Here is a 23,006-nt window from a genome sequence, read left to right as displayed (position 1 = left end):
GTTGCCTTTTAGCCAGAAGCTCTTCCTTTGACCAAAGTGTCCATATTTGACATTAAATCATCTTTAGTTGGGCTATTTCTCATTGTCTAACTCAAGCAAGTGATCTACTGCTCTATGGCATTTGCCAAAAGAGAAGAAAATGATAATTATAGGGCTTACACAAACGCTTGTTGGATTGAGACAAAATGAAAGAAAAACTTTTTGTTTGTCAAGACTGTAGAATCTACAGTGTACATGAAGAGACTGTGAAGTAATCATGAGAAAGATCTACCTGTGTAGCCTGGCAACCCAAGCTTTCAGATGATGTCATGCATGCCATAAAGCGGAATTCTGTACCAGATTTAACTTAGTCTGAAGAGAAAGAAAAAGTTTTACAAACACAACAGTTACAATGAGATTAGATGAAAACCATGACAGTGTCAATACATGTTCCATGACATTGACAGCTTTTCTTAACAACCAAGAAATAGACAGAAAGGTGGTTTTTTTTTTTTTAAGATTTAATCGCCTAATCAAAAAAAGAAAAATAGAAAGCACTTGGCAGAATGATTCCCAGTGGGTAGGGAGGTGTGGTGTGAAATTGAGGTTCTAAAAGATTAATTCCATTCCAGTTATAAGAACATTGGCATATAATAGATCTAACTTTGATACAGAAGGCACCCACACGCCATTTTAATGACTGGCTTGCTTTAGTGTGTCTTTTCCTGATTCAATGTTAACTTCTATTCTGGAAACCTGTCTTCCTGTTGCTAGGGAGAACAAGGTATGCGTGGAGCTGCTGGTATCCAGGGACCTGCTGGTCTTGCTGGTGAGCGTGGTCTTGATGGACGCTCTGGCCGCAATGGAGAAGTGGTAAGCACCTTTATTCAAGGCTCCTCTCAATGGTAACGCGATATGTACCCTGGATGTCACTTGGTAAATTGATCTGTCAAGAAATGACTTTGCATTGTATAGATAAGGGAAATGTTAAAAACTGTATTCCTGAAATAAGGATATGAACATATGAAACTGCAATTCCATCCCTCTCACTTGTCTTTCGAAAGAATATTACTTCTTGACCTAATTGTGCTTAAGAAATTGGCAAACCTGCTTTTGTGCTCTGTAAGAAGTGGAGATATTTGAAACGTACTGTCTGATAAAGAGGAGAATGTATTTCACTGTAATCACTTTTGTTATAGTAAGATATTTATGTGGAACTGAAGCATTATGTTTTTCAGGTTTGTCTAGCTATTGTTAGATTCAAGAGTTCAATTCTAATAACTGATTTGAACACAAAAAAAAGGGAAATTGTCATGATGCAATGTGTGGAATGGTTGCATGATACTAAAGAGAGAACATATAATGTACTTGCAGTACACCTCTTTATCACATTTCTGAGCATCTGGTTTCTGAGACAGAACGCCCATAATTGTACTACTGTCAGATGGTCACTTATCAAAACAAATCCCCAATGTTTGACAATTATGATATCTTTGTGTTGCCAAGCTAGTGGTGCTATGAATTGCATTTGGAAAATCAACCAATTCTCATATCTGTCTTGCTGCAAACAATTCACTTTTAGTCTGTGGAGCATATTATGCTGAGGAAATGGGAGTTAGTCATTACACTGTTAATACAGCATACTTGAGGTGTGTTTATGTCATGGACATGTTTCAATTTTAGGTTAATCTATTATTGCTGATTACATCCTACATGTTGATGAAAGTAAGACTTGTAACACAACAAAACTTGGAAGTGTGTATGATTGTTTCCATGCAGGGACCAACTGGTGCTGGTGGTAACATGGGACTTCTAGGTCCTCGCGGACTCCCCGTAAGTCTCTTTTGACAAGGAAACTTATATTCCTCGTACCTAACAGAGCTGCCAAGTCTACCCGATCAACACATGTGATACTTAATGTTGGCAGCCCCTCCATACAGAGATAGTTCATGCCTTACTAGTAAACCTTTATAGGAGTTCACATAGGATATGTGATGCAAATGAACAAGGTGGATGATATGCTTGATATTAATCTCTTTTATTATCCGTGTCACATGCACACAGATGAAGAGCTTATTGATAAGCTTGAAGTCAAGTTGATTATGCATATTTCTATTACTGTTTTTCCTTCAATGTTTTTGTTATCTGTATCACATTCAGATTTGAAAGAATCAAGCTGATTTAGTTGTTTGCAAAAAACTTTGAGAGACAATACAGTTATGAAATCAATCAAATCCACTGATGTAAACAAGTGTTGACATTTTCTCAAACTTTTCAGATATTCTCTCCATATTCTTACCAATTACAAAAGATATATCTGTCAGTCTGATCAGTATTGAATGTAAAATGGTATTGCTAAACAAAGAAACAAGCAAACGAACCTAAAATTCTTTCACATCTGATTTGTTAGAATCGCAATTGTTGCAATGTGTGTTGTTATGTTTAGTGTCATAGGGTATGTGCTGAATAAAAATGAATGATTATGTTGTGTGTAATCTCAAGACACTTTGCTAATTGGCACCCAGGGTCCTCCTGGTCTACGTGGTGGAGTTGGACCTAGTATCAAAGCAGTAACTCTTGTCAGCAGAACATAATCAGTCATTTCATAGTCAGTATGCCAAGATCACTTTTAAATTTTGGAAAACATTTTTTCACACATGAATGCTGAAGTTACTTCCATGTTTTTTATATAAAGTAGCAAACAATATAAAATACTGATTTGTGGTATTCAGTAGCAAACAATTTTTCTTTTTCAGGAGAGCAACAGGATGATAAAGACATTTTTTACTTCAAAGGAACTACACTGTAGGTAGTATTCTGTCTATGTTTCTCTGATGAATGCTGCAGATCATCAACCTGAGATATGAAGAACATATTCATACAATATGCTTTTATATCTTGCTGTTTTCCATGTTTCTGCAAGGAGCAGAAATACACGTATCACGATAGATGTAGCTAAAAAAATGTATTTATTTAAAGAAACATGAAATGATAAATGCCTGGCAAAAAAATTCACAGATGATGATTTCCAGTTTCAGCAAGAGGTAGAAACTTTCTTGAAAGTTTAAAATTGATAAAGGAACAACTAGAATCGTAGAGCAGTTGCCCTATGTTTGGTGAATGGAGTAATAAATGATTGTTTACCTCTTACTCTTGTGTGCTACAGGGAGGAGGAGGACCAATGGGACCCTCTGGTATAACTGGTGTGCAAGGAGACAGTGTAAGTCACACCATTTCTCATCACACATAGTCACTGTATGAAGTTGCTTGTACAATTTTGAGATGAGATCGCACACCCGTAGTTACTTGCAAAGAGAAAGTAGATGGAGTATTGCGTCTGTTGTGAATACTATACTTATTGAAAAAAGCCACACTGTGTGCCTTCTCACTATAGAGCTTTTGTCCCTGAGATGAGGAAAAACAACAACTTAGGATGGGAATAAAAGCTGAGGTGCCTGCGTGTGCATCACACCATGAAACAACACATGTGAACATGTGCATTGGATATAGGACAATGCTTACTTCCACTAGCCCCTTCAAAATTTCCTCTCACTTCGATGTGCCTGATTGTGAGTGAAGTGAGCAAATACAGAGCACATTCGTGTGAGCTCCCTCCCTTGGCCTCATTTCTTACTGAGAGCTTTTCTTTGCATGCAATATTTATTGAGAGGACCTTGACAACGGCATATCTTGTTCAGGCTGACTTGACCTTTTGTTAACCTGTGTAAGACTAGTTCTTAGTATACGCCGGCAGATGTCTATGCATGTTTATAGCAACATTAATCCTGGTTGGATGGAGAGAGAGAGGGTAAATTATCTTTTTTATATCAAATCAGTCTTTCAATAGCATGAAGTGTTTGCTGACCCCTCTCTGTCTCTCTCTTTTCTTGTGTGTTTGTGTGTGTGTGTGTGTGTGTGTGTATGCAACAGGGACAACCAGGAGACCCAGGACCAAATGGACCCAATGGACCAAAGGGATCTCGTGTAAGATATACCACATTTACAGTATCTTTCGTTTTCTCCTCCATCTCATAAAGTGCTTTTGGATAACAATGGAGTATTGTGGTTCTGGTTTTAAAACGAAAATTCTCATCATTCATATTTCTATTGTTATGTACCTGACATGATATTTTCTTTTTTTCAGCATTGCTTCATTTTGTCAAGTGTAATGTCTCTACATATTCCATTTCCAATCTATGTCACATTCACAATTGATGCTGGTTTGCGTCTGACTGCTCTCTCTCTCTTGTTGCTCTTTTCCCTGTAGGGATCTCCTGGAGAGAAGGGAGCTATGGGCACACGTGGTATCCCTGGCAGCCCCGTAAGCTAGTCTTCTCTTTTCTTCTCTCAGTAAATGGAAGATAATAGCACTGAGATTATATTTAATACAAAGTTTGTCTGCTTTACAGACAGAACTCAGAAAAAGCAGTCAAAGATGAACAAAAATGGCATTTGATATTGATGTAGTATAAAAATTTTTTATGTAATGGTTTAATGAAAGCTAACACATTTTTTTTTTCTAAGACTTGTCTCTCACCTCGAATAATGTTAGAATCATAACTGTTTTCTCTGTCTATTTTGTGTAATTATAGACTTGCCTTTGTGTGCAGACCTCTAAAACTGAACAGAATAACAAGTCACAAGAAATATACAGTAGAAACACTACGCCACAGCTTGCTTTCCTATAACTATTTTCCTTTGTTTGGAAAATTTGATAATTGTTTATCTGATCTTTTTCCTTATAACCCTTCTTCCCCCACAGGGCCCTGGTGGAGCTCCTGGTGAACGTGGACCATCTGGACTAGCAGGACCCAAAGGAGAAGTAGGTGCCCCTGGAGGTCAGGGTGGCCGTGGAAGGACTGGACTTCAGGTGGGCCATTAGACTTTGTAATGGTGTTTTCTACCAGCAGTTACACATGAGAGTGATGGATGCACTGATATTGATGATAATCTTGAAACTGAAACTCGTCAGCAATACGAAATGAGTGCATACACATAGTTGGTAACAAACTGTGTTCTGGTGTAATAAATTGCATTCTGATCTTGGTATAATAGCTCTTCTTTGCATTTGTGGAAAGGTAATTAGATCTTTATTTATACTTTTTCTTTCAAGTGAAAGTATATCTGGACAAGGACTAGGAATGTGGTAAATGACATGGTTAGGGCTGAGGTTGGGATTAAGAGTCCACCTGATCACATTCTTGTCTTTTCTATATTTCTCTCATTCTAACAGGGCCTACCTGGGCCTCGTGGACCGCGTGGAGATTCTGGTAACCAAGGACCTGTGGTAAGTTGATATCTTTCATCAGTTATTTGAAATCCTGTCCGGTCTTGTGTCCATATATGTAGTATTGCTGTCATACTATTATTGCTATAGAAATTTTCCTCAGCGGAAAAATAACCCATTCCGGGGATGTTATATTATTACCATTTATTGATTTGACAAACATCACCTTAATGAAATTTCCTTGATCTACTTCAATGCTTTACTTACCTATCCATAAAATAATTGCCATTCTAATGCTGATTAGAATTGTCCCCGGTAGCTAAAAAAAATATTTGTATTTTATCATAATTTTTTTAATGAATAGTGGTCCATATATCAGGACTATACTCATTCCAGAAAGAATTATTAGGGCACACTGCAAACTTCTAACGTCCAAGCTTTGCAACAGAGCATCATAGTTAGAGAGTTCAAACTATACAGACATATTGATTAGTAGATATCCCGAACATCCAAATCTGAAGATTTTTATTCTAGTTAGCAACCCTTTTGTATTGTCAAAACTGATGTGATTCATGCAAGACTTGCAAACTTACTGCTGATTTGCTGATCTCTTGATCAGGGACCAATGGGAGCCCCTGGTATGAATGGACCCCCAGGACCTGTTGGAGAAGCTGTAAGTGTGTTGTTTTTTTCTTTACGACAATTGTAGTTAAAGAGTTTCAGCATGTGTGCTTTAATGAGTTTAAACGACAGATAGGCTGATATGAAGATTTTACTCAAAAAAGTGCTTCGGCATATGATAATGTTTGTTTGTATGTGTGTGTGAGCCAAGTGTTATTACGTACCTCCTTAAAGATACTTGTGTTCTTGTCGTATTCATCAAAATGTATTGTTTTAACAAAAATTTGTGGTGAAGAACTTGTCGGAGATATTCGGATAGTTTGTAGCTGTTAAGATCATCATTTTCACCATAATGAAAACTGTCGTACTGAAAAGTTATTTTCATGTTGGTTTGGCACCCCAGGGCCCTGGAGGAAATACTGGACCTACTGGCAATATTGGTGAAGCTGGTCGCCCTGTAAGTACCCACTGTATATAAATTGTTCAATCATCCCTTTGGATATTTGCAATCCACCCTGTAGAACCAATATAAAAAACCTTTTTTACTGACCAGGACTCCGAAAGGTCAATAGATTGCCAAACTTATTAAGTATGTCAGTCAGATGTGATTATTCTATACTGGATAGTTGTTAGATTTATTGCATGATATAGATCCAAAATCATTCCCTATTATATCTTGAGATCTCTTCCAGCAAGATATTACTTGTCAGAATCAGTCCTGCCATATTTAACTCTTCTTTTTTTTCCCTCATACCTCCCACAAAGTGTTAGTTGGATATCATATTTCTGTGAAGGGCTGTGATACATGTTCCCTCATTGTAAATGCACTATATATTAAAGTGCCCATATTGTATCGTATTTTCTGCTGAACTTGAGAAGAAGAAATCTGGCAAGAGGTGAAAGTAGAGTAGATTATAGCCATCAAACACCATTTGTCAACTCTACAACTTTGTAACCAGTGCATTTCAAGACTTTTTAACGTAAAAAAATACCACCACATGTACTTTAAGCCTCTTCCAACAATTCGAGTTCATCTACTTTTGTGACATGTAACATGGTTTTAATTACTTCATTAATTGTGTATGTATATATATGCAGAGAGTTAGCCTATGTTGAGTTGTACTTAATAACACCATCAAGAGGGTAATATTTTACATTTACGGTCTATCGTAGGCTACTTTGTGTATAACGTTGTATCTTCATAAAATGGATGTGTACCAATAGGTTTAGTGATGTGTTGTACTTTCTGCTGATATTGACAGGGACTTCGAGGACCAACTGGTGCGGCTGGACTGCGTGGACCCCCAGGACCCATTGGTCTCCAAGGACCAACTGGCTCTACTGGTGACGATGGTCGTCAAGGCAACATGGTTTGTACCAACTCTTCTTGACTGAGGATGAAAGAATATCATTCTTACCAATTTTTTAAGTGGTTTACTGACTAAATGCAGTAGATTTATTGTCAATTCCTGTGAATAGTATTGATTATTCCTAATCCTGTTCAGTTATGTAACTTGGGTACTTTGTGGTGCCTCACTCCAGTACACTTTAGACATTCAGTGAAGTACATGGAACTATATGTTATTTTATTTTTTTTAGAGGGCCATGTTCCTCAATAAAGTGTTTCTATAAATTGTTGATATGAAACACAGTTTACCTCCACTTCTTTCTTTCCCTCTCACCATTAGGGACCTCGTGGACCTGCTGGGCCTATGGGAACTTCTGGTGTTCTGGGTGCTGCTGTGAGTATTTATTGCTACCTAAAGTCATTCACATGATTTCTTCATTGTATGCATGGACTTTATGAGGCTAAGACTGCAGCTAAAACAAATTTTCTTATTTAAGTATGTAATATCTGTGAGAATTCTAATTTCTAATCCACTTTCCTCTAATTATTGCAGTACTACTCCACTTTTACTTTTACTGTGAGAGCAGAGTGGCAGATATTCCACAAGATCAGAAAGTTGTGGAAATACAAGGATTGATATGTTTTATAAATCAAATAGTGATTTTGGCTTACAGCAATATCCTGCTAATACTACACCAACACGAAAACTTAATGAAAACCTTATCTATCTTACCTTTAGCTGTAAAGCAAGGTATTTTTACATCATGAAATTTCTATAACCTGGAGCCAATGGCCTTTTTCACAGCATGATTTTTTTTTTGTATTTTTTTTTGCGAATTCCACTGGCATTCAGTGCATGTAGTGTAGACAAGATCTTATGTGTGCAATTTAATTTTGCAAACCACTCTCATGAATTTAAATTGCACACAAACACTTCTGGTTTTTACAGTTTTAAAATGTATAAAATTTAAACAATTTTAAACAGTTGCTTCTGCTGTTGCAACTTCTGTCATTTCAAAAAGACAAAAAATCATGTGAAACATGAAAATTTCTTTGAAAGAAAGATCTATTGAAACAAAAAAATTCCTAAAGCTTTCTCATTTGTGTCCAAATTTGATGAGCATCTGCCATTCTATTTTTTTGAATATTTTGTTTTTTGTGAGAACCAATTTGAACGTGGATTTTGATTTTATGAAAGATTGTAAACCACAATGAGGGAATCAGTTCTCATATATTGATTCAAGTTTTGTGTTTTGTGACTGCGTGGCTGCCATGCAAGTTTTCTCTGTAATGCCATAGCTGTGTGCTACGTACTGTTTAGCAATAATGTTCGTCTGTAATTTGCTGTTACCTTAGGGAGGTGGAGGTCTGAATGGAGCCCCTGGTGCTGCTGGAGCCCCTGGTAGACGTGTAAGTACATTAGGCAGGAGGGATCTTCTTTCTTACACTCCTATGTTTTATCAAAGGAGCAGTGGGTAACATTACTAAGCCCCTGGTAGACGTGTAAGTACATTGTACATTAGGCAGGAGGGATCTTCTTTCTTACACTCCTATGTTTTATCAAAGGAGCATTGGGTAACATTACTAAGCCCCTGGTAGACGTGTAAGTACATTGTACATTAGGCAGGAGGGATCTTCTTTCTTACACTCCTATGCTTTATCAAAGGAGCATTGGGTAACATTACTAAGCCCCTGGTAGACGTGTAAGTACATTGTACATTAGGCAGGAGGGATCTTCTTTCTTACACTCCTATGCTTAATGAAAGGAGCAGTGGGTAACATTACTAAGCCCCTGGTAGACATGTAAGTATATAAGGCAGGAACGATCTCGTTGCTTTTTTTTTAATTTTATTTTTGGGAACCAGTGAAGGATAATTTGGTGTACAGCCATTTTTTTTTCGTCCTCGTCAATAATTATGTACTATATGTAACCCTGCACCTCAAAACAAACAAAAAGTCGCCAGACATGAATTTTTAGTTAAGACCATATTCTGAAAGAGCAGACTTTAAGCTTTAAAATTATGTATAACTCAAATCAAATGGACTCTCCTAACCTATCTAAATATTGGAAAGAAAGCACAAACTCAGGAAAAGTGTGAACTGAGAAAAGAGGCTCTGAAGTACAGTGTCTATTCAAGAGCTTAATCTTTTCTAAACCGTGCTGGCTGTGCGATGAATGGGACAAAAAACAGGAAGTAAACCAGCAGAGTAACAACAATGAAGGAATTCTCAAATTAAATTGAAATTAAGCCTGCCTCATTAACACATTCTGTCCATAATTAATGCCAACTTTCAAAGCAGTAGCACTATCCTTTCAAAAGTTATTAGAGTTTTGAAAGTGAAGTATGTGGACAAGGTTTTTCAGAAATGAAACAGGGGTTCCAAAGACACACCTGATCACACTATTCTACCAAAAAAATGTTCGAGATAAACTGCCAAAAAACACACTTTCATGCCCGCTTTATGATACCAAATTTTAGTATAACGTAAAAGAAGACCTGCTCTTTCAGAAAAAATGAAAAAGTCAAATTCCGCTAGGTTGAACCATTTCACTTATTTTCAGTCCTCACACAAAATCAGTGTGGGCGACTTTATGTTCGTTTTGAGGTGCACGGTCACATATGTGAAATGTTTAGATGTGAAAGAGTCTCCATCTTGCCAAAAATGCACATGCAAAAAGTACACTTCGCTGTGGTAATGCACATGATAAAAATACACAGGACAGATAATGTTGCTGCCTGAATTTTTACTTCATTGTAGCAGAAATTTTGTTATAACCATGTTCGTTATAACGGGAGTGCACTGTATTTTGTGCGCTGATATGAGGCCTTAAAAAGTGATTCAGACTTTGTGAGATGAGTTGATTGTGCTTAGACTGTGGATTGAGAGTTAGTATTCAACTGAGGCTATGTAGTGTTTGTGTGTGCTTGCATTATATCTCTAGAATTCATCAGTGAAGGCATGAACACCCTAATACAGCCAATCCATTAGCTCTTGAATCAGTAGTTTCAATGATACTATTGTACAGGCTTAACATAGGATATGTATGTACTCTACTGCAGTTTGATTATTGATGTTTATTGACAGTTTGATGTCAAAGACATTATCATGTATATCTTAAGACTTCCCTTTATAGATGGAAAGTTTAAATTCTAACTTCATACTCCAGATGAAATCTTTGAAGGCTTCCATACTCCATAGTCAATGGTAAAAAAAGAAAGAGGATTCGATATATGATATGGGCATGTGGTAATTGAGTATGATATGGCAGTGAATAGTGTTTACTTATTGAATACAGGGAAGTGATGGTAATGCAGGACCTGATGGAGGCACTGGTGAACGTGGACCTGCTGGCCCACGGGGACCACCAGGATCTCAAGGACCTTCAGGAATCCCAGGCAGTGATGTAAGTAGGAAAGCCAAAGTTTCTCTAATTCTGCTCTTATTTACAACAGCTTTGTCTCTATGATTCTGGTGTTATTTACCACAGCTATGGCTCTCTAATTCTGCTCTTATTTACAATAGCTTTGTCTCTATGATTCTACTCTTGTAACAGTTGTGATAGACATTCCATTTAGCACTTCCATTTGCAAAGCATTGAAGCAACTTCATTCCTTTTTTCTGCTCTTTTATATCATAACAGATGCGATGATAGATCGCCATTGTCTTTTAGCGCTTAGACTGGGAAAGCATTGAAGCAACTTCATGCCTGTTTCATGGACTTGCTTTCAAATGTTTTAAGGTCATGGTTGTACATTTATTGAAAGTATCATATGTAAAGGTTGAGTGATTTAGATGTGACTTACATTGTCTTATCAGGGACGTGATGGAAATGATGGCAAGGTTGGACCCACTGGCCTCCCTGGACCTCGTGGAAATACCGGAGCTAAGGGTGCTAATGGGATGAATGGACTCATGGGCATGCGTGTAAGTCTGGTTTTCATTCGTGTTTTAATCAATGTGCAAGCAAATATGAATAAAATCTTTTTGATTCCATATATACTGCCATAATTAAGGCATCCGTGTAAGTCTGGTTTTCATTCATGTTTTAATCAATATGCGAACAAGTATGGATAAAATCTTTTTGATTCCATATACTGCCATAATTAAGGCATCCTTGTAAGTCTGGTTTTCATTCATGTTTTAATCAATATGCAAGCAAGTATGGATAAAATCTTTTTGATTCCATATACTGCCATAATTAAGGCATCCTTGTAAGTCTGGTTTTCATTCATGTTTTAATCAATATTTTAAGCACCCTATTGGTGCAAGCAAGCAAGCATGGATAAAATCTATTTGATTCCATAGTCATAGATATACTGCCATAATTAAGATTACAGCCGTAGACAGCTATACTTGAACATGTACCAGCTTCTATCACCAAAGAAGAAGAATACCTTGAGCATCCTCACTTCATTCTCTAAGAGAATTGTCTGTCAATGAATAAGTATATTGAAGCATACGCTCATTGGTAGCATATGAGTCTTCAGCTCTGTGTGTACTTTACTAGGTCAGTGATTCTCTGTACAATTCATAATTATTTCCACATCTAGCCAGCCTTCTCATGGCAAAATATTTCCAAAGCAAAGTTTCCTTTTTTAGTTAACTTAATGGTGTGTATGTGTTTTTGCGATTGATGGTAGTGAATGTTTCTGAACTGCTCCACTATGTTATTAACTATATAGGGACCACTTGGAGTGACTGGACCACAAGGAGAGCGAGGTCTGCGTGGAAAGGTTGGAGCTCAGGGAGCTGTCGGCAATGTTGGAGAGAGTGGACAATCAGGATCCATGGTATGTACCATGGAACTCCACCCCCCCCCCCCCCTCAAAAAAAAAGAAGATAATAAATAAATAAATAAATAAAAGATTAAACGAGTGACCTGAAAATAGTTATACTAGTATTACATAAGAATGGAAACGGTATGTCTTAGACTGCCTGTGTAAGATGATTGTTGTTTTGTGTCCTTGACGTTTGGGCATTTGCATGAAAGTTGGTCTTCAGTAAGTTTTAATTGTTTTGTGCAAAATTTGATTACACAATAGGCTTTTATGTTTGAATGAAGTATTTACCTTGGACAATTTGTGTGAATCGTCCCTTCCTAAGTGAAACTTCTGTTCTTCTCTTTACATAGGGACCTTCTGGACCCGCTGGACCTCGTGGTGAAGTAGGACCTTCTGGACCTACGGTGAGTCATTTCAAGTATTCTCATCCAGGGAAAGCCATGTACTTTGAATTCTTCTATAAGCACAAACTTGAGGGATAGGTTAGGGCTAAAATTGTATGATGCATTCTCTAAGGTTTCCTTGCCATGATTGCTTGCTACAAGACCTATTAGAATTGTTTACCCCATTTTAAAGTAAAATCCTAGATATTTATTGAAGATGTTTCTTACAATGGTAGTAACTTATGATATTGTTTCATATTCCTGCAGGGACACAAAGGATTACCTGGTCGAGCTGGAATGCCTGGACTTCAAGGATCTATGGTAAGAAACCTGACTTTCCTAGCCCTGAGAGTTCTGAGGATAGCTACAGGCAATGAAAATTGATGTCGCTGGAATGGTTGCATTTGTGATTTTATGCGTTTTTCTTTCCACAATCCAATACCTGCGGTGATTTTTTGGCATAAATATATATCGTCACTAGGGGAGCTTGTATTTTAGATTTTGGTGAAAATGACTTTTTTGGATTAATGGTTAAACAATGGGTTAAGTGATGTCCTGTCCAAATCCCAACTGTCTGACTCCAAATATGAAGCCACCACAGCATGTCAAAGGAAAGGCTATCCCATTCACCATAGTGCTTTGGCCGCCATGTTTTTGGCTCTTCTGAACATTTGACATTTTGTAGATACGAGGTCTTGACACCCCAGCAACGATATGTCAGTGATGAATGGTTTGAATGTGATATAATGTGGTATGGTATATGACATAAAAATGGAAATGATAATAACCAATATCCATGTAGCACCTTTTCAAGATATATATGTTATGGATTGACGTGATGGTTAAAGGCAAAGTCACTTGCCAAGAAAAGGACCCATATGAGGCTTAAAGATTTTGAAGGTATGCCATAATATCTGTGGATATTGACAACTATCAGAGAATTATAAAGGCAGAACACTAATATTGCTTTGAATGTATTGCAGTAACATGACCAGCAGGTGATCTACTAACCTGTTTCTTTATCTGTACAGGGTGAGATGGGACCACAGGGATCTATTGGTTCTGCTGGTGTGCGAGGAATGCCTGTAAGTAGCTAGAGATAAATGACACAGATCTTTCTGATTTTGTACTAAGCTTCTTGAAACTTGACTGTATCCTGATATCCAGATAAGAAAATACACAAATCTTCCTATTCACCAGTTATTTGTGGTCATTGGGATGCATGTAACACAAGTATCTTCCTAATAGCTTTTGGAATTTCTCTCATTTTGATGTGCAAATGTTGTCATGTCTGCTGACCATTTCATATTATTAGATGATAATGAGAAGGAAGGAAAAAGAAAGTGGAAAAAATAGTTGCTTGCATGTATACATGAAGTAATGAAGTGAAGTGTATTTTGCTAAGATTGTTTGCATTCCTGAGTGCTGAGGTTTGTTGGCACCGTTGCTTTCACAGAGTAATGAAATTATCAAGGGAAGATCAGAGAGAGAAAATAGAAGCCATCCCTTTTGGAAGTTGCTGATCATGGAAAGTTGATGTGTTTTTATTGGTTGGTTTCCCACAGGGTTTACCAGGAGAGGGTGGTAAGAGTGGCAAGGAAGGACCACGTGGACCACCAGGTCTCAGGGGAGGATCTGTAAGTAATCAACCATTCTTGTCTTATCGTATCCTTCTCCCTGTGAGTGCATTCTTTTTTGTCAGGCAGACTGATGAACCCTAATTCACACGACAAACAGATTAATCTAAGAATGCAATAAATATGGGGTTGCGTTGATTTCAACTCCTACACTATTACAGGCGTTGTATCTTCAGATTTAGTAAAGCATGTTGATTATATATGTTTCTATGAGAATGTGATTATACTGTAACATCCCGTAAAGCAACCAGCCTATGTAGTATACATCGTAGCAATTACCTCGGTATTGTACTAAACAACTGATTTTTTTTTTTTTTATCTCTTTATAGGGAGATCGTGGAGAGCGTGGAACACTGGGACCTCAAGGGCCCCCCGGCCCACCTGGACCCCCCGGACCCCCTGTGAGTTCAGTTTAAAAGAACTTTGCCAAAAAAAAAATATATATATATATTTTGTATGTTTTGTAGCTAGTATGTTAATTTACATAAAACTCCTTGTAGAGAGGGGCAAAGGGACTTGATAGGTGAAAGAAGTAAAAGCTATATATATACATAGTGAAGAGATCCTCCAGGTTTGAAACCTTTGGGGAGTGTACACATCACATCACAGTATTAGACATGATCACTATCAGTGATGACGTGGAACAAAAATTATTATGAGCACTTCAAAAGTAGCGTTTACTTATTACTTAACAATATTACATGTGGAGTAAATGTTATGTAAGAAAGTAAATGCTTGATATTTAAACCCTCCTGCATAGGATCTCCAAACAGTCCCAGGAGGTGAAATAGTGAGGGTGCAGTCTTATGAAGGGCTCTATCATGTGCATGATAAAAGTGCCAATATCAGTTGGCATGGTGACTGCATGTTTATTGGACATCATATGTAAATTTTGTGAAAATACTTGCACATGATACTCTTGTCATGAATGGTAGAACAATTTAAAAACCAAACCAAATCAAACCAAATTGGATAAAGTTAAATCTTTAACTCTATACAATTTGTTTCTTAAAGAAATTTATCAACATATATCAAAATGGCTTTAATGGATTAATATATATATATATATATATATATATATATATATATGAATATATATATATATATATATATATATATATATATATATATATATATATATATATATATATATATATATATATATATATATATATATATATATATATATATATATATATATATATGTATTATGGATATTTTGGCCGGGGGTGGGAGAGTGAGTCATAATGACGGGATAATTGGGGTTGCAATTTATTTGATTCCACTGGTAGGTGTCAGAGGTACGTTTCCATTTTGTTCTTATCTTAATCTTAATTTTTTGGTTTGATTTAAGATTTATAGATTTTCTTCATTATCATGTACTAGTAATTCATGTCTTTACCAATTTGTGTATCACAACATTGTTAATTTCTAGGACCCCTCTGGAAAACAGCTGTGTTATGACAAACGTAGCTGAGTAGGGCTATCCTTCCGTTCATTTTATGTACTATTTTGTGTATGCAATGATTATATGTAATGTGACTTTTTGATGGAAAATAAATTCAAATCAAATCAAATCAAAATCAAATCAAACCATAACCAAACCAAACCATCCAAAGCACATATATGTGCTGTGGATTTGGAAATGGGTTATTAGTTATTTTTCTGTTTACTATTTTCCTTTTTTCCTGATTTTGCTCTCCACAGGGTGCTGCAGCAACAATGGTAAGTACATTTCCATGTATGCATGCCCCATTGTAATGACAGTTTCAAATGTAAATTCATGTCACATGTGCATCAGATCAAAGCATATCAACCTACATGCAACAACTGTAGCGGTAGCTTTTGCACTTTATTTCACAGCCATTGTTTCATATGAATTCTCAACCACGTGGGTTTCCCAATGCAATTTTAGAAGCATACTAATATACAACAAATTGCTGCACCTCTGGCGCTACAATCCAGCAATTAGCTTTGTTTGTACTGATATAATGTGAACAAATGATTTGTTTGCTGTAGCTATGGATTATGAAATTCATGAATGAGATTTAACTAGGTGTATGAAGATATGAAGATATGTTAATACTATGAGATGATGTGTGATGAAGAATGTAAGTGGATATATGATTGTGAAATGTGCTGTTTATCTTCCATCTCTGGCTGACAGGGTTATGCCTACCAACCTCCAGCACAGCAGTCCAAGGGTCCAAACCAGTACTCTCATTACGTAAGCTATCTATCCTCACTCTATTTGATCACAGAAGCTCTCCTTTTCTTTTTTCTTTTTTTTTTTTTGTCACTACACAACAGGAGTGGCAATTTCTGCTTTGATAGAATGGTCCATTTGGTTTCTGTACAGGATTTCCTCTTTTAAAAAAAACCCCACAAACAAAACAAAACAGAAAATAGAACAAAACGGTTTATATTGTCATTTTTGAAGATTATGATTGTTTAGAGGATGAGGGAGTGCATGTCAATTCTTGAAAGAAAGAAGTAGGTTTGTTTCGAAGTACCTTTCGAGATGTAGATTATTCTGCAGATCAGCAGCCTTAATCAGTCAAAAGATAAATGACAAAAAAAACAGTCATGTTTCTGTACCGTAGAAGTAAGCATCCTTAAAAAATAAACAACAACAGATACGCCACTGTTTGGTATGAATATGCTACATTAAAAGAAGTCTTATTCCATTTACAAGCTGTCAGTTTGTTGCATATTAGAAGCAGAGTGGTTGTACAAGTGAAAGCTAGAAAACTAGCATCTATAATCGCAATATTGTGCATATGGCAGGAATTTGCACTGTGGCATATATATTTCTTTCTTCTTCTTTTTTTTTCACAGTATCGGGATGAACTGCCAACCACCACTGATGACCTGGACAGGACCAAATTTGAATCCTACCTGAACAAGTTTGCTAGTGAGATCCAGTCCCTAGCAGCACCCATTGGTAGCAAAGACCAACCAGTACGTAGCTGCAAGGATCTCTTCAAGTGTTTCCCTGATGCCCCTGATGGTAAGCTTGCATTTCTTTCCTCACTGTCTTCCTAATAGCTACCGTGTTATCTCCTCTTCACACCTTAAACTTAATACACAGGTTGGTGTTTGAGACTGAGGAAGAATAACTAGAGCTTTAAAATCAAGATGTCATCTTTGACTTGAGTTTTTGCACAGTTTTTTTTAATATCATATGTTTGTTTCTAATTTTAAAGATATATTATGTTTTATGATGTGACAGTTTGGTAATGAGATTGTAAAGTGTGCTAGAAAATTGCTTAATTATTCAGGCTAATTGGAGTGAGGTAAGTCTTGACAGTAAGTCTCTTTCATATTATGGGAATGAAGTTACTGAATTAAGGGACCTTGTCCTAAAATGACTTGCGTCACCATAGTTCCTCTAATGACAATTAAGAAGCACATCTTTAATAGCTTTATTGTCATTGTAATGTGGTATCACTACAGGTTACTTATTTGTGAATTTTTGATAAAAAATAGATATTACATAGAAAACCAACTGTCAACAAACTAACATGTGAAATCTATGATGATTATCCCATACATTAGTAGTTTTGTATATTAAAGCAGTAATGAGATGAGTTTTATGAGGTATGTGTAGTTGACATGAAGTGGTTTCAATTGATTGCATGTAGGTAATTACTGGATCGATTCCAACGAGGGTTCAGTCAAGGATGCCTTCTTAGCCCACTGTGTGAAGAGAGGAGAGGAGGGCACCCCAGAGACCTGCATCACCCCAAGAATTGATACGGTGAGAGCCACAAACCTGACAAATTTTGCCCTTGAGCTCATTTCAAAACACTGTTACATCAGGTTTCCAGATATTTGTCTTATTAGGTTAACTGTTGAACCTTGTATTCAAGTTATCAATGAATCCATGTACAATTTACAACAAGGAAGTGATGTATGATTTTGAAAAAAAAAAATTCAGGGAACAGATGTTGACATAAATAACAAGATATCAATGTCGGAACGCATTCTTTTTCTATTGGAATTTCAATTTACATTACTCCTATCATTTTATTAGATCACACTGCAACATTGAGGATTCAGAGATTATGTATATAAGTGTTATGATTTATGATGCATTAGTATGATGGCACTGGGTTGCTGTAAATCTGTCAGATTTTCTGATGATGTGTGTTCCTTCTTATTGCATGCAGAAGTCTATGGTGTTGGTGGCGTTCATTGATAGGAATGTTTTTCTCCTTCACAATGTAGATCACTCCTGGTCCATGGTACTTTGGCGATTCTGGACATAGATACATCAGCAGTATCAATGGCATTGAAAAGGTAACATGAAGAGTGCCCTCATGTCTCACACTATCCATTGTACTATAAATTCCTGACAAACTGCAGTTTTATCAATAATTTCTGGTCATGGAAACATGGAAGGAACAAACAATTTGATATATTAGTAGTAAAATCTTATTTGAATTTGAAAAAAAAAAGACAACCCTGAAACATTAGTTTCATTCTTGATAACTCTTAGGAATGGTCATTGGCTGCACCATGCATGTCCATGCGTGTTTGAATACATGTATTGTTAACATTTCACTCTTGTGCAACTTGAGCGTTGTATGAATCATATGATAGTGATTTCCTTGCAAGACTCATTTTTTTTTTCTTGTGAAAGTGATTTGATGTCCACGATATCGGTTCTATTATTAACAATCAAACTGTCTGTGTCTGTTTTCTTTTCCCAAGTTCTCTTATGAGGCCAGTGAAGTTCAGCTGACATTCCTGCGTCTGCTGTCCAACAAGGCACACCAGAACGTCACATACCACTGTAAGAACTCTGTAGCCGTGGCGAATGGTGAGAGTGGATCAACAGAGAAGGCTCTTAGACTCATGACAACATCAGACGTGGAACTTTCACGTGATGGGCCAAGCCTAGAGCAATACGATGTCATTGAAGATGGATGTCAAGTAAGTCACATTTTTATTTCCTGTTAAATGAAGTTGATGATGTTTACATTTTTAAGGCTCCGTTCACTTTGTATAACCTCCTTTGACTTCAATTCAACATTTCGCTGTAATCAATTATGAATCAATAGAAAAAAAAATGATGGTACGAATTGCAATTTCCAACATCTTTATTATGTAGGTCATTGCAGATATGAAAAGATTGGTTTTAATTTGAAAGAATATGTGACCCACCACAACAGAAGGATCTGAAAGTTACCGATGGCTGAGCAGAGAAAATCGAGTTTGAAGTCAGATCATCAAAATCGGTCAAAACCATCCAATTTCTGTCTTAGTCAGAATGTTGTAGTCTAATGTTTTGTCTGTCATCTGTTGAATATTTGAAGCTAAATTATCAAAGGAAAGATAAGAAATAAGCATTTTTGTAGGCCATGATTTTCCTACTTTCAGCAGAACAGAAACGTGTCTTAAGATTTGGATTTAGCGCTGCAGATAGACTCTGTCCCTAGCAACGAGTACTTCACTGTGCACCTTTTCTTTTGTTTTTTTGTTTTTTACTTCCAGTATCATACAGGAGAATGGAGCCAAACAGTGATAAGCTATTCAACCAAGAGAAACACTCGACTTCCAATTATTGATGTGGCTCCGTCAGATATCGGAGGAGAAGATCAACAATTTGGAGTCGTCCTCGGACCTGTCTGCTTCTCATAAGACTACTCCCATTCTTCCCTCATGAATGAACTTTGACCCAGGAACTTTTGAACTTCAAACAATCATCAATCAGTGAACATCCATGTTTCACTCCCCCTTGCCACCATTCCAACAGGATTCAACTGCTGTGTACCGGTTGTTGTTCAGACTCCTTCTGATAACTTTGGAGAGCAATATTATATTTTTTTTTTCATAGTGAAGCACACTGTCACAAAGTAACAACTTGCAATAGATCTTTCATGGTTGGTTAGGGGGAAATAGTCTAAATTTAGAGAAACTGTTGTTCCAATCTACTTAACACTGTACACTTTTTCTCTTTTGCAGTGTATACAGTTTGTATGTCAAACAGAATATTTTTGTACCTTATGTGTCATTGGTGTCAAAATTTATTTAAAAGGCATTTGATATGTCATATCAAGTTGTGATTCTCAAAAGAAAAAAGGGCTATAAAAGTTTTGTGATGTTTGTGTGTAATTATAGGTAAACCCTTTACTTTCATTGAATGCTTTGAAATGGTGCTAGCTTTCTGGTTTGTCAGATTAAGTAAGTTCTTAGCGCTGACTCTAGAGGCCTCCTTTGTAGAATTAGTGTCTGTGCCTTTTTTTCTTTGTGTGATTATTCATGTTCGTGGAAACTGTTCAGGTTTGTCTTTCTTGTACATGTAGAACCCAGAGTTTTTCAGTTCTTAGAGCTTTTAGATGCCGGAAGTGTATCTTTAGGAATAGGAATATTCCAATGTGCTGACCATTATATGCAACTGTAAACTGGATTGTATCTACAGTACAATCTGAAATTACGAGCCCAAATCTTTAAGTATTTTGAAAAGTTACTGTCTATGCAAAATAAATTTTGAACTATGCACGTGATATCCTAAAAGAAGAGATGTTCACCTGAAATATGTCTTGCAAAGAGAATTTTTGTACAATGTTAAGTAGATTGTTTTCCATGTTGTAATAATAAAGAAATTTTAAAGATGCTTCTCTATGAATATCACCTTGTTACCTTTGTTATTCCTGTGGTGTTCAGAGTGTTGAACTGTTGAATGTATTAAAAGGAAATTTTATGCCAGTCATGAATCAGTCTGATTGCGGAAAGAGTAAAATCTTAAGAAAACAACACTGAAAATTTGATCAAATTGTGATAAAAATTAGAGAATTTATGGAATTGTGAAGTTTTGCTAATTTCTGCTGAACAGTTTTGTACAGTTGATATGAATATTCAAATGATTGAAGTGATGATGTCATCCCCTCAAGATTTTCCATTGATCATGTGCAAAAAAACAAATGACAAAAATAATTATTTTCTTTTATTAAAGTTTAAAACAGAATATACTGTAGTTCCTGGTTGAATAACTTCAAAATAATGAAAGGTCAGATAGGGTATCAGGAATTTATACCTGGGCAAAATTGTGTTTAATGAAAACCTGGAAATTTCACAATTTTACATACAAACTATATAAATGGCAAATTGTAAGGAATGACATTATCACTTCGCTATCTGCATATTCATGTAAACTATTCGCGAACTGTTTCAGAAAAATTAGCATAACTTTACAATGTCATAACTTACTGATTTTTATTCAGATTTTGATCTAATTTTCATTATGCAAAGAAAATTTTACGGCTTATTACATGTATACAGTGTATAAAAAAAATACAAAAACTAAAAATCTCTATCATGAAAGAGCATCATTGTAGTACGATATGTTGTATGTGTAATAGAAAAAAAGGACAAAATACACTTGTAGTTCAAAATTCATACGATGGATGAATAAACAGTGGGCTCCAGTTCTTCACCAGCAAGATGGTAAAGGAGAGATGACAGATAGGATTACAGTAGTACATACACTAGACATGTACATTGTATAATCAGTTTCGTCTAGTGGCATCCATAGGTGGCATAATCTGTTCTGTGCATTATACTGCTGTAAGAATTACATGTACCTGAAATAGTGTACTCGTTACATTTACGTGGCATGAATCATAAACAAAAAAACATTTCCTTTCACACTCTCGCTTTACATGCACATGTTTCTCAACATTCACACAGAGCTATGCCTACATGTAAACGTGCACAGTGACACAGTGATATATTTGAAACAAGTGACAAGAAAAATTAAAATACTTGTGAAAATATTCTCAAATTACACTTGAATAATACATGTATTCTCAAATTGCATTGACACCTCAAAACAAGCACACGAATCAAATTCATTTTCGTGATACAGCTACTAGCTAGTAGGCTGCATAGCCCTGTGAATGTATTTCCACACACACCATACAAAGGCCAAAAGGTGTATAATGCAGTACATTGTACTGTAATTGTCAAACTTGAATGACAGATACATGTTTACATGTTTATGTAAAACTCAATTACTCGACAAATTTGATCAGGGCACTCACAGCTCGCTAAGAGGCACAAACAAATTTCAGAGACAAACGAATTTGAATGCTTGATTTTTAATGTGATCGACAAAAACAGAATGGCAATTTGAGGGAGCCCCCCCCCAAAAAAAAACAAAACAAAACAAAACACACACACACAAAAAAAAACAAAAAAAAACCCAACAAACAAACAAACAAACAAAACAAAACTAAAAAAAAAACTAAAAAAAAACATGTACATACAATGTACATATGATATATGAGATATGTGTATATATATATATGTATACAACTTGTACATATATATAAATAACTCAAATGCTACGAAATTCTGTACGTAGATTCCACCAAGAGAGTGCATCGAAAAGCCCGTTTTACCACTAACTTGACTGGATTAGATCTAGGCTTCAGTAATACTGCCCTAAATAGATGCTACAAACTCAAAGACAGCTCCTAATAACATTTTAGAATTTTACCAAAATGCCGACTAATTAGTGTTTAAATCCCCTTGAAGATTAGATGAGGACAAAGGGTTCTTGTCTGGGTATTGTTTGTTGATTACGTCAGCTTTACACATTTTCAATCTCCGTCGATCTTTGAATCGAATTGACTGAAATGAAATTGAATTGAAAAGGGTGTTTTATTCATCCAAGTCCATCACAGCCCGGAGGCTGAATTACAGACATTGTAAACAAAGGGCCAGGAATACATTAAAAATACACATAAGATACAGCGTAGCAAAGAAAAAAAATGCATAAAACAACAAAAATCAATCTTATTCATCTAACAATTGCCCAATGAGATCAACCTATTAAAAAAAAATATGACAAATACAATGTCTAATATCACTATTCTCCAAAATTATTTTAAAAATGTCGGTTTATGGTAATTGTATATGCCGGTCATTTATACTTATTCATACAGATGTTGTTTTCAATCTACACACAGCACATTACATTAAATCTATAAATGAATAAATAGATACCGTATTCAAATT

General features: G+C 36.1%; 1 protein-coding gene across 1 annotated transcript in view; it reads left to right on the top strand.

The window, feature by feature from the left end:
• Positions 1-20,607, top strand: part of LOC139732793 (uncharacterized) — a 90,336-nt gene extending 69,729 nt beyond the window's left edge. The window contains exons 47-74 of the mRNA XM_071643636.1: positions 754-852; positions 1,759-1,812; positions 2,505-2,558; positions 3,146-3,199; positions 3,910-3,963; positions 4,247-4,300; positions 4,742-4,849; positions 5,213-5,266; positions 5,826-5,879; positions 6,231-6,284; positions 7,090-7,197; positions 7,516-7,569; positions 8,532-8,585; positions 10,474-10,581; positions 10,995-11,102; positions 11,861-11,968; positions 12,310-12,363; positions 12,610-12,663; positions 13,374-13,427; positions 13,908-13,979; positions 14,309-14,380; positions 15,687-15,704; positions 16,147-16,206; positions 16,818-16,989; positions 17,624-17,739; positions 18,210-18,281; positions 18,696-18,917; positions 19,479-20,607. Of these exons, the coding sequence (XP_071499737.1) occupies positions 754-852; positions 1,759-1,812; positions 2,505-2,558; positions 3,146-3,199; positions 3,910-3,963; positions 4,247-4,300; positions 4,742-4,849; positions 5,213-5,266; positions 5,826-5,879; positions 6,231-6,284; positions 7,090-7,197; positions 7,516-7,569; positions 8,532-8,585; positions 10,474-10,581; positions 10,995-11,102; positions 11,861-11,968; positions 12,310-12,363; positions 12,610-12,663; positions 13,374-13,427; positions 13,908-13,979; positions 14,309-14,380; positions 15,687-15,704; positions 16,147-16,206; positions 16,818-16,989; positions 17,624-17,739; positions 18,210-18,281; positions 18,696-18,917; positions 19,479-19,625 (2,292 nt within the window). The 3' untranslated portion in view covers positions 19,626-20,607. The remainder of the gene's footprint in view (positions 1-753; positions 853-1,758; positions 1,813-2,504; positions 2,559-3,145; positions 3,200-3,909; positions 3,964-4,246; positions 4,301-4,741; positions 4,850-5,212; positions 5,267-5,825; positions 5,880-6,230; positions 6,285-7,089; positions 7,198-7,515; positions 7,570-8,531; positions 8,586-10,473; positions 10,582-10,994; positions 11,103-11,860; positions 11,969-12,309; positions 12,364-12,609; positions 12,664-13,373; positions 13,428-13,907; positions 13,980-14,308; positions 14,381-15,686; positions 15,705-16,146; positions 16,207-16,817; positions 16,990-17,623; positions 17,740-18,209; positions 18,282-18,695; positions 18,918-19,478) is intronic.
• Positions 20,608-23,006: the final 2,399 nt, after the last annotated feature.

Source organism: Diadema antillarum, unplaced genomic scaffold (assembly GCF_040938485.1).
Source record: "Diadema antillarum isolate AM-2024a unplaced genomic scaffold, OU_Dant_1.0 seq00000447_RagTag, whole genome shotgun sequence".
NCBI lineage: Eukaryota > Metazoa > Echinodermata > Echinoidea > Diadematoida > Diadematidae > Diadema > Diadema antillarum.
The sequence above is the reverse complement of the archived record's forward strand: the minus strand, read 5'-3'. Positions and strand labels throughout refer to the sequence as shown.